This window comes from Nanorana parkeri, unplaced genomic scaffold, assembly GCF_000935625.1.
Source record: "Nanorana parkeri isolate BGI_ZX_2015 unplaced genomic scaffold, ASM93562v1 scaffold1435, whole genome shotgun sequence".
NCBI lineage: Eukaryota > Metazoa > Chordata > Amphibia > Anura > Dicroglossidae > Nanorana > Nanorana parkeri.
Window position 1 is genome coordinate 127894 of NW_017307703.1, and position 11823 is coordinate 139716.

General features: G+C 35.4%; 1 protein-coding gene across 1 annotated transcript in view; it reads right to left on the bottom strand.

Moving 5' to 3' along the window:
• The window catches only part of SEMA3D (semaphorin 3D), a 120314-nt gene that overhangs the window by 38095 nt on the left and 70396 nt on the right, over positions 1 to 11823 (bottom strand). The window contains exons 8-10 of the mRNA XM_018569970.1: positions 11208 to 11322; positions 9050 to 9119; positions 7044 to 7188 (exon numbers count right to left, since the gene is read on the bottom strand). Coding sequence (XP_018425472.1) covers positions 7044 to 7188; positions 9050 to 9119; positions 11208 to 11322 — 330 coding nt within the window. The remainder of the gene's footprint in view (positions 1 to 7043; positions 7189 to 9049; positions 9120 to 11207; positions 11323 to 11823) is intronic.

The following is an 11823-nucleotide window of genomic DNA, read 5'->3' on the forward strand; positions in this document are numbered from 1 at the left end:
GCCCGGGTGAGACTCCTGCACGGCCTCCTGAGATGCTACACATCCCTGGTGAGCAACACAGAGTATGTAGCTTCAGATTGCTCAGCATTGCTGTGATTTGTAGTCCTCTGTAGCTGGTGGTATTTTGCATTGCTGTCTAATGTATTGCTGGGATTTGTAGTCCCTCTTTAGCTTGGATTTAGTGGCAGAACTAACATGGTTGCAGCTGCGACTGGGTCTTTGTGTTCCACCACTGTCCTAAAATCATTAGTCTGTATTGTTTTAGAATAATTATATATATATATCTACATACACACACACACACACTGTATATACACAAACACATACTCCACACACATCTATAAAATGTGTCAATATACTTTTTAGAACTTTCTAATCTGCCCCTAAATTATAAAGAAAGAGTTTTCCTCTATATGAAATATATTGATTGGAGGCTGGAATGTCAGAAACAGGCAAGAGCATGACAGAAGGTGTTGTATGAAACTTTTAACACACTGTAATGACGAGCTGAGTGTGCCACTAATATGTATACTTAGGAATGTCTTGCCCTGAGAACATGAATGTCAATAGCTCAAGAGATGAAGAACTGACTGTTTGTGCTTTATCACGTCTAAAATCTTGTAATGAGGAAACAGCTAAGCACAAGTTCAAACATAAAAGTATACACTAGAGACCATTACATTCCCTGCTAACCTTAGAGTCATTTAGTGGGCATGTAATTTGTAAATTATTACATAAGCAAACTTAAAAAGTAGACAATCAGACTGAAAGAAAGATGACAGACAGACAGACAGACAGACAGACAGATAGATAGATAGATAGATAGATAGATAGATAGATAGATAGATAGATGGATGGATGTTGTAAAAGCTACTTTGTGCTACAATGCGTAAAAACCACAGTGCATAGCTGACAGCAGGGACTGTCATACATATAATCAAATGTACTTAGCTTTTTTTTTTCATTTTTAAAGGTAAGTAGGGAAAGAAGGGATTTACTTTGGTGAAATGTAAGAGCAGCTGCACAGTAAAATTTTACTTTTGATTGCTTCACTCTCTTCACTCTCATAGGCTAAATTTTTAAACTAGATGGCATTTTTTTAACCCCTTTCTGTTTTTAATCATCCGTGAAGAGGGAACGTTAATCTACAGTGGTCCTTTAAAAGATATGTGCCCTAACTTTGCAGTTTCACTGACAATACTGGGCCTCACTAATGAGCAGCAACAATAAGAGCTACATAAAGATCACACTCAGTCCACTGTTACCTGAAGATGGCAGTGTGCCTCTGTTTAATACTTTAATTGTAAGACACAATTACAGCATTAAAATAATAATATATTTATTTTATAAATGAATGGTACTACCCATCTATTATATTTTTTCATTTGTCTATAATATATTTTTGTATAATAATATATATATATATACAAATACTAATTTGCTTATCTAAAAAAATTTACATTTCCAATTGACAAAAAAATATATGTATATATATATATTTATTTTTTTTTCAAATGAAAATGTAAATTTTTTTAGATATGCAAATTAGTCATAGATTTATATTCCAGCAAACTGATACATACTGACTATCAAATTTGGTCTGGACATCTAGGCTTCAATGATCTTTGGTTGCGAAAGAGTTAAGGCTTACATTGACTGCCATCAACCAGAATTTTGTCAACTTGAAGAAATACCATTGATCTACGTGCATAGCAAAAAATAATTTAAAATCACAAGTATCTGAAAAAAATCAAACTAGGCGCCTATCACTAAGTACTACATTTAAAATGCAATTAAACAAAGGACTGACTTTGAATGTTTTCATCATTTTACTGCACTTACAGTATGTTTAGCTATCTTGTCAAATTACACATTTTGTTGATTTTACACAAGCTCACCAGGGAGCAAAGTTAAACATGGCATATTTTTGCAAATATTAATACACACTTACTATTTATTTGCTGAATGTACCAGACTGCAAATTTAGAAAAAACAAACACACGTGGCAGCCGTAGCTTCCAGATGATTTACTAGTTTTACTTTCTGTAAAGTCTAAGCCCACGTTTACACTTGCGCATTCCATGCACACGCACCAAGCACACAGAAAACCACACGCATTGGCGTACATTGACAGAAACACTGCAAAACGTGAAATGTGCTTGCATTGCCATTCATTTTTAACCCCTTCATGACTGAGGTCTTTTTTTTTTCCACCCACGGGATAATCCCCATTTTTTTAGGCCTGAACATTACTTTAAACCCCCAAACGTTATATATTTTCTGAAAGTGAAGACCCTATAGAATAAAATGGTGGCAGTTGCACATTTTTATGTTGCACGATATTAGCGCAACTCCTTATCAAACCCCAACATAATGTGAAAAATGCACTTAAATGCCCCAAAACACAGTAAAATACCAATTTTTTTAAATACAATATAAAAGGTGAGGTTACCACGAGTAAATAGATACCCAACATGCCCAGGTTAAAAATTGTGTGCATCCATGGTGACATGAAATGGTGACAAATTGCAGTACCCCAAAAAGTCCATAGACGCGCTTTAAAAGCCCCCACAGATCATCAGTTTAGAGATACCCAAAAGTACTGGCCCTAGAATTATTGCTCTCACTCCGGCGTGCGCAGTGATACCCAACATACGTTTTCATACATAGGCGCACCCTGAGCGTGTTTACGTGAAGACACGCATGCTCGCGTGGGTGGGGTACTTTTAAAACAATTTGTATTATTATTTTTAAATTTCATTTTATGTTAATTTTAAAAACTGTTATTTTTTTAAAACTTTACTTTAATTGATATCACATTCCATCCCATGTGATAGCAGATGGTGGTGAAGGTACTCTTTAAGGTGATGTTGGGGGTCCAGAAGACCCCCAGTGTCCCCTTTACACTTCAAATAAGCTATTGAAGTGCAGATCGCACTTCAATAGCTTATAGCTGGGCATCAGACGCCCAGCACTGACAGCTATGGGACCGGACGTGATGCAATCTGCATCGCTCCCGGTCCCATAGAATGGGGAGGGGATTTGGCGAACGGGGGACATGTGGCATTTGACACATGTTAATGGGGACATGTGGCAAATGCAGCACACGCATGAGCATGAATGCGAACAAACACAAATAATGATTTACTAGTGTTATTTTCTATAAAGTCTAAGCCCACATTCACACCTGCGCATTCCGTGAACATGCACCAAACATGCAGAAAACATGGCGCAAACTGGCAGAAACACTGCAAAAATGCAAAACACACTTGCATTCCCATTGGTTTCTAAGAAGTGTGATATATGTGCTTAAAGTGTATGTGTAAGAAAAACTTTTGTTTTGGATAGGGTAGACAAGGGTAAAACCTGTCAGTTTGTTTTTTGTAGTTTCTGTCCCATTGGGAAGATTTCCCATCAATTCTTGTCCTTTACATGACAGGAAATCTCTACAAAGTTAGGGGAATCCCCTGTTAGACAGTTGATGCTAGAAACAAATGTTCCCATTAAAAAAAATACCTCTAAAATTTTGGATTCCCCATCACTTTTTTTTCTCGATAACAATAGCTATTAGGACAAACAGAAAAGGCTAGATCTATCCGCCAGGGACACTGACTGCAATAAAAATGTGACAGAGGTTTTCATTCTTTCCTACTGGAGCCAAAACTAAAATGGCTATGAATACGTTTTAAATGAGTAAAAAAAGAAAATACATTTTATTATGAATAGTAACTTATCTAATCTCTACTTACACCTCTCTCCCCTCAGCCCCCCTCTCCTCTGCTAAGCCAATACAACGAGAAGCCAATGCTTGTGAATGATGTGATGGTTTAGAAGATTACAGTTTTCCGTAGGAGGCTGCAGTCTTTGATCAGTTTAAGGAGGGTTTTTATTTCACCAACACCTCTTCGCTCTCTACTGGACTTAGTGTGCAATGCCGTATGTTTTAAGGAATTTTCATTATTTTTGCATTGCAGAGGATCTGAAGAAATGGGCTTTGATAAGCTAGATTCATCTGACTTTGTTGCACTGCCTTTTAGCCAGTCCTGTTTATCGCACAGACAGCCGTATTTAATGACCTATGTGAAATGTATTTTAACAATGTTATAGACCTGTAAAAGCCTCCCTTGACATCCAAAAGACCTGAGACTTCTGCTGGGTGCTGCCATCTTGGATGTGATGTCAGCAGCCCTAGTAGACTCAGAGCTGCCATTTAAGTAACACTGGATAGTATTCCTCTCCTCTTCTGACAGCTACACAAAGTAGGAGGAGCGGGGCTAGCACAGACAGTAATTAAACACTACCTGAAGAGGAGAGGGCTATGATGTGCAAGGATGTAGGGGGTAGTTCTGGGAAACGGACGTTCCTAGAGTAGTCAAATTTTCTAGCAAGTTTAGAGGAATTCCATTATTTGAATTTCAGGTTTCCTTTCTAGTCCTTTGCTAAAGAACAATTAATCACTAGAGCTAACCCCATCTCTATAGAATATGTATTTCATGTAAAAAAATATATAATTATAACTACATACAGATCTTTCTTATAAGGAAGCTCAGCAAAATTTGGTATGCCAATCTCATTTTCAGATTCATGCTGTGATGAATTAACATAGATGACTAAACCAGATAAAAAAATGAAATTTTATATTTGGATGGCATCCTAGGTAAAGTGACTTAAAAAAATAAAGGAAATTTAAAAAAAATGACAAAACTTCCTTTTATGGCTTAACACAGGCTTTTCTGTGTTTCAACTGCCAAATTCAACTTTCCTCAATTTAAACTCTGACATATAAGCTGCCAATTCCTAAATGTTTTGTGTATTAATAAGGTACCATGAATGAAAAGCAATACCAAGGAATACAGTGCTTGCTTTAGGTTAGGAATGCTTGTTCTAGTTTATTTTTATAGAACTTTCAACAATATATCTCATACATATCTTACAATGTCCTCTCGTTTTCAAGGTCAGCAATGTCAAACTGCTGAGATATATATATTTTTTTATCCTGGAAAAGAGATGAATAGTAATCTTTTTGTGTTGTGTTTGCATTGTTAATGCATTTTAACTCACATAGTCAAATTGTATCAGCTTTTTTTAACCTTTGCTGTAAAGTAATATAATATACAAAATTAGTAATGAAACATTTTAGTATGCCAATCAAGCTTGTCTGATGTGTGCAAATATATATCACCACCCCCTGTATGTTAAGCTGCAGAGTGACTAATCAGCATTTTTTTTATTTTTATCAATATGTATGTTACAGAGCAGTCAGTATCTTTCAATCTACAGAGTAGAGCACTAAATACATACATACAGGCCCAAAAAGAAGGTTTAAAACCTGACTACAGGATTTTTTCATAGACTGTAAAGGGGTTAGAACTGCTGTGCATTTATCGTTGTCGGTGTCCTACCTAGAGAATTTTTCTATCAGCTCCTGTGCAGTTGCCAAGATTGCAAATGTGTTACAAATGAGGATAAAGACAGCATATTTTTTTTTATTTGTTTTTGTATTGTTTATATTTCCAATAGGGAGATTTCCTTTCACTTTTTTAACAATGGTGACACAGGGATTAGGGAAGATTTCACCCATGACAATACAAGCTACAATAAAAACAGGTAACAATAAGAAAACTAATAGAGGTTCTAAGCTCTCCCCACACTATCCAAACAAAACAACAAAAACTTTGGGTTGGAGTCGTATTTTAACATATTTGGCAGTAGCTAGTTCAATATTGCTCTGGGCCACTTTAATAAAAAAGCAAAAAAAGCATTTGCCTCAAGCACACCAGGATAGAGGACCCATCAAAGGACTTTAATTTCAGCTTACATTGTGAGGCTGTTCAATTTTCCAGGAGGCTGATGTAATGCAAATGTCCTGAGGTCACATATGTAATCGTAAATTACTGATTTATAAAATAAAGCATTGGAAGTTTTATTGCCAGTGCATAGTATTTATGTAAGATAAGATAACAGAGGTTCCTAAATTTTGGTTACAAAATGTGATGTTGTAAAACACATACCTTAAAAAATCTAATCCATGATGTATTGGACATTGTCCCAGACACAAATAGCATTCATTAAAAAGCATTCTAAAAAGTTTAAAAGACTTCTGCCACCTTTCATTCCAAATGTACATAAAGTACCTCCAGGTCTATCCTGCTTCTTTTCACCTGCATAAGTTGTCTGCAACACATGTTAGCTATTAATTTCTGACCATTCCATAATGATTCATCACTTTTTATTTGTGTAATATTTTTAATTTAAAAATAAAATGCAGTCAAGATGTTAACATCAGCTGTTTTAAAAGAGGCACCCTTCTTGTATGCACCCTTCATAAGACCACCCATATGGTTGCATGTGCTGTTAGAAACCTAGCAGATGACCCACATGTTTGTGGCAGGACAAACAGCAAAAAAAGTCATCAAAATTGTGACTCAGTGGGGGTGATTTACTAACCTAAACACACGCATGCACCAGGTGCGTGTGATTTTCACACAGCAAAACGTATTTATCAACCAACAAGTCTCTAAAAGCATATTTCCACTAATGCCATATATGGAAAAATCATGCACATGATGCATATATAATGCTGCTTCACAGTTTAGACAAAAATGGTTAGCTCATGCATTTACATTCCTGCATTCATCAACGCAAGCAACACAACGTAGAGCTAATTTACACAACATCACCTTGCAATTCATGCAGGGCTTTGCACAACACACCTGCTGGGTGTGTACACACTACAAAGGTGTCTAGATTCCACCAATAGATCATGCTGGGAGGGAACACACTACAGAGGTGTATACTTGTTCGTGGCGTGTTTATAAGGTTAGTAAATCAACCCCAGTGTATCCAAACCCGGACAACTCCAATAACCAATAAATCACAGGTGATTCATTATTTGCTCACCTTACATGTGGGACAAGACAATTTCCTTTTCATATACATTAAACTAGAGCACATACAGTATATAAGTGGTATTACAACATAGCTTCAATGGAATGCAAAACAGCTACATAAAGTTACCCGTTAAAGAAGGAAAAGATACATACCGTACCAGGACGGGGATAAGGAATCCTTCCATCGTACTGTACCCATTTGTGATCAGGACTTTCTTTATGGGCATAGGGTCCATTGAAAACTCCCCTTATATCTGCCATGCTATATACACATACAGCAGATGCTTTAAATATAGAGCTAAAGGGAAATAGAAAAGATGATCAAGATGGTGTGAGCAATTAAAGTATTATACAATACTGTAAAATATTAGCTCTATCCAAAGGTGTAATTGCAGAGTTTTGTGGTTAATAAAAAACTCCCTAATAAAGACAAAATGATCATAATATCTTATAAAATCAATATTTCACAGTATCAGACAAAAACTAGTAGAAAAGGGTTTGTTCAATATTATATAGTCATCGCAGCCATATATCTTGCTGAAACAAAATAATGCAATAATAAGATCACATGGTGTATGCCTGCTTTACATTTAAAAGGTATATGAAAAAGCAATCTCCAGTCACATTTTCAGCTCACCTTAATTAGTCAAGATAGTTTCTAATATACAGTGCATTCAGAAAGTATTCAGACCCCCCTTACTTTTTTCCATGTTGTTATGTTGCAGGCTTGCAGCATGATACTACAGTTGTTTAAATTATTTTGTTTCTCATTAATCTACACTCAGTACCCCATAATGACAAAGTGAAAACAGAATTCAAATCCACAAGATGAGCATGTACTTGTAGGTAATGTTCTATCATTATTTAAGAAGGCCAAAAAGCTAATACAAGGAAATAATAAGTGGTAAGCCTTACTTCTGAAGTGTATTATTATTTGAAGGTATATACTGTACATAGACCACATATAAAAAAAATGGAGAAGAAAGAAAAATCCAATAATATAGAACTAGCTTAGGTCCATGTAATATAAGTTATGTCTGACATCTTTTTTTTGAATATTATGTATCTGACATATCTGAATTTTCCCATAAGCAATTCATATTGTGTCTCATTAATTGCTTGGTGCAAAAGTAGTGGGTACAAAGACTAAGTAAGAATGTCTGTTTATAGATGGTTAACTGGTTAAATGATGGAATAAGAGTTTATTAGGGGTATAACAGAGTATAGTCATAGTAAGCAAAAGGGAAGAGTTGAGTGCCACAATGATTGGTATTGGGTCTAATTCTGCTTGTCTCTAATTTCAAAACTGTCAATAATTTATTTGGAACAAGCATGTATATTGGAATGTTGGAGTGAAATCAGGACTCCCATCTTCATATCTGTTCCAGGTTAATGTATATAAAAGGTTTTTTTCAGTAATAAGGCCATCCTCCATACTGACTTTTTTACAGGTTTACGTAATAAACTGGTAGATAAGAAGAAGGTTTGCCTGAGGACGCAAATTATATTACATAATTAAACCATAGTAGGAAAGTAACATAGAATTCAATAAATGTGAATTAAAAAAAGGAGGCAGGTAAAAGAGTTATTAAATTAACTTTTATGTCAAAACTATGTGAAAGAAATAGGACATGAGTTGTGTATAAGGCAAAGATGATTTATGGAACCCATGGAATATTCTACCAGATAAGATAATAAAATGTAAAAAGGACAATGGTTTTCTGGTAACTGCTAGAACCCATGGTTAGGATTACAAAAGGATAGCATGGAAATTGTTTGATCCAGGAAAATGATCTGACTGCTTTTGTGGGTTCAGGAACATCCACCCTTCTCCCTTGCAGGCTCTTTCCAGTAGTTACTAGAAGGTTTTGTTTTGCTTTCCCATCAACTACTGGAGTTTGGAAGAGATTGCATTTGAATAACTTGTGGTTTTTTTGTGTTTAAAGCAAGGCCATTCTAATAGCAATAAATAGAAAATCTTTGTACAACTTCACATATACAATCATTGTAATCCAACAGCAAGTTACATATTGCACAGGGCAATGTGACTCAATGCTTATCTGTTTTAATCAGATTGTGAGCGATGGAGATCTAGATTTTACTAATCAGCCTCACTGTATTTAGAACACAAACTGAAATACAACTATTTAAATCAATACCTTGTTGTAGTGAAAATTCCGTACACAACTGGGTTCCTTTCATCTTTTGTTGGCAGCAAAAATATATCCTCTGTAAAAGGTAAAATATGAATTAAATAATATTAGTAGAATAGATTATAGCATAAGCACATTCAGTGTGTTTATTGTTTAGCTTAATAGTATTACTTGCTTAGTAAACAATGTAATTATAAACAAAATGCTCAATTACAATCTTCTCAGTAACCACCAACTGGTAGATTGGCACATTAAAAAAAATCAGCTGTTCTAAAACCGAAATACAAGCACACATTTGTGGTTTTCCTTCATCAGTAGCCCACAGTAACTGGATGAAGTACTGCTAAACTATGGTTACTATTCATCTTTGTTTCCCGTTTTGAAAGGTCCATCCTGGGGAAAAGTGCATCCCTGGTGGTGCTCCCACTGGCAATGAATGCAGTTCAAGCAAAGAAGGTAAACCACTCCTTAGTTGCCTTTTTTCCCTGCAGCTCCAGTGAGAACATAGCTGAGAATTTTAGGGAGTAGAGCTACTGCTGACTCCCACGCCCCAGAGAGTTGAAGTGGGAAGACTCTATTTTCACTGTACATATGATCATGTTTTTTGCAAATAGAGGATCATTAAATTACTTGACTGTTGATATCCTGACTTGCAAGCAGTTTTTGATGAGCTGGCTCAGTATTTGAACTGTTCTACCTTTTTCAAACAGCATCTGGCCAAAGGGAATCTGGGTAAGATATCTCTGTCTATGAGACATTTGAATGGTGATCTGCATCAAGGGAAAGAACTGGAAGTGCAGAAACTTAAATTGTTTACCTAATACAACATGCTCAAGCAGAAAATTGTATACATTACCTCTTGTTACAAATGTCTGTTGCATGAGGGTATGACTTATGGGTGTGGATACAAATGGGGTCATGTTTGTTGGTCAGTAGTGTATCTCTGGATTTTATTTTTAAAATCTGGCAACCTTATGCTAAACTGTTTACAAAATATATGAATGCTAAGACAATATGGGAGAGTAAGGTTCTTTTTTTAATGTACAGTTGTAGTTATGTAAGGTAAGCTACACAAAAGTAACACTGAAAACTATGCCTTGCAATTCAGAAAACACTGCCTGCCTATGCAGGGTTTCAGTAATTCATCAGGCATAGCTGTAGTCCACAAGGCCGCCACCACACTTCCTTTTGTCATAATCCTGTGAACTAGGAACCCTGTTTGCTGGCCTAATTGTACTACAGGAGAATCACACAAGAGAATCTAAAATTTCTCCAGGGTTGTAGTCTGAAAACATGTGTAATTTTAAATATTGCGTATCACTATTTTTTTCCACTAAATATATATGAGCTGCTGTAATTATGTTCCAAATGCATAGTTTTCACACTGTTTACACCAAATGGAAGTACATTATAACACTATACTGTATGTATGAAAGCAAAGGTCTAATTCACTTAAATCTTAGTAGGTATCTATGGCAGTTGCAGCAATGTACGTGCACGGGAGCCATCACCTTCTCACCATGTCAGCACAACTCTTGCCGCACTGCATGCCTAATAAGTATGTGTGTCTTGAAACTATTTTAAGTTGTGTCATGTAATTTATTTAAAATAGTCTGTTATTGGTATTGTATTCCCAAAAACACACACTATAAGCCCCCTGTTCTCTTTCACATACAGAAAAAAGGTGTTCAGTGTTCCAAGCATTATGCTAGATCTATATGGAAAAAAGTACTTTAGTAATAGTATGTAGAGTATAATGCTTTCAACATGCCATTATACTTATTATTATTTAATGGCAATATTGTTTTATTACACAAATTAATATTATGATATCTGCAGGCTGCCTTGGCCAGTAAAAACCAGACATGTGTCAAGGAATATTTGTAATGTCATAATTCTTAATGGCTGAAATGTTTTTGATGTGGAAAGGTAACAGTATTGTCAGATTCTCTTATTTGAATGCATGTTTATCTATTCCAGTATGTTTCCATAGCACTTTACTTTATTAACCAGGTGATGTTAGGAGACTCTTTCCTGAAGCAATGAGCTGTATTTTCTTGTCAGAGAATAGCAATCACAGCCGGAGATCAACCTGATAAAATCTAACAAGTTTTATGTACATCTCTAAAAGATGAGTGATGAGGTAGATTACAAAACAACTTACGCAGTTCATCAAAGTATGTGTCCCCTCCATCTGGTCCGGGGATGGAACACACCAGACGTGCTTTTAAAAATGTAGTCCATTTATTTATCAAGCTGCGCTGCCCTCCGATATCATTCTAGAGGAGATATAACATTTTAGCACAGTGGAAAATTGTATCCCTTTGATAAGAACAAAGGAACAGTAATAGTCATGGTATGTTGGTGCAGGTTAGGGCTTTTATCACCATTAATTTTCATAATTTGCTGCATTATTATGTATAATTTTATATTACATGTTAAGACACAAATAGTATTTTTAGAGCTATTCCTTGCAGCAGCTATGCTAAAGCTATACTTTAAATAATATATAAATATTGTGGAACCAAGTTTTTTAATTAATATAGAATGTAGAAACTGTGTAGCCTACTAAACATAAACAATAAGACAATAGATATAAATATAAACTGATATATGACTGAATTATATATTGACATTCACAAATCCATTTATTATTATTGATTTTTGCTAATAAACCCTTTTATTAGCAATAATTCTCCTAAATGGCCTTGAAAAAAAGACACACACACACACACACACACACACACACACACACACAACACACACACATTTTTTTTTAC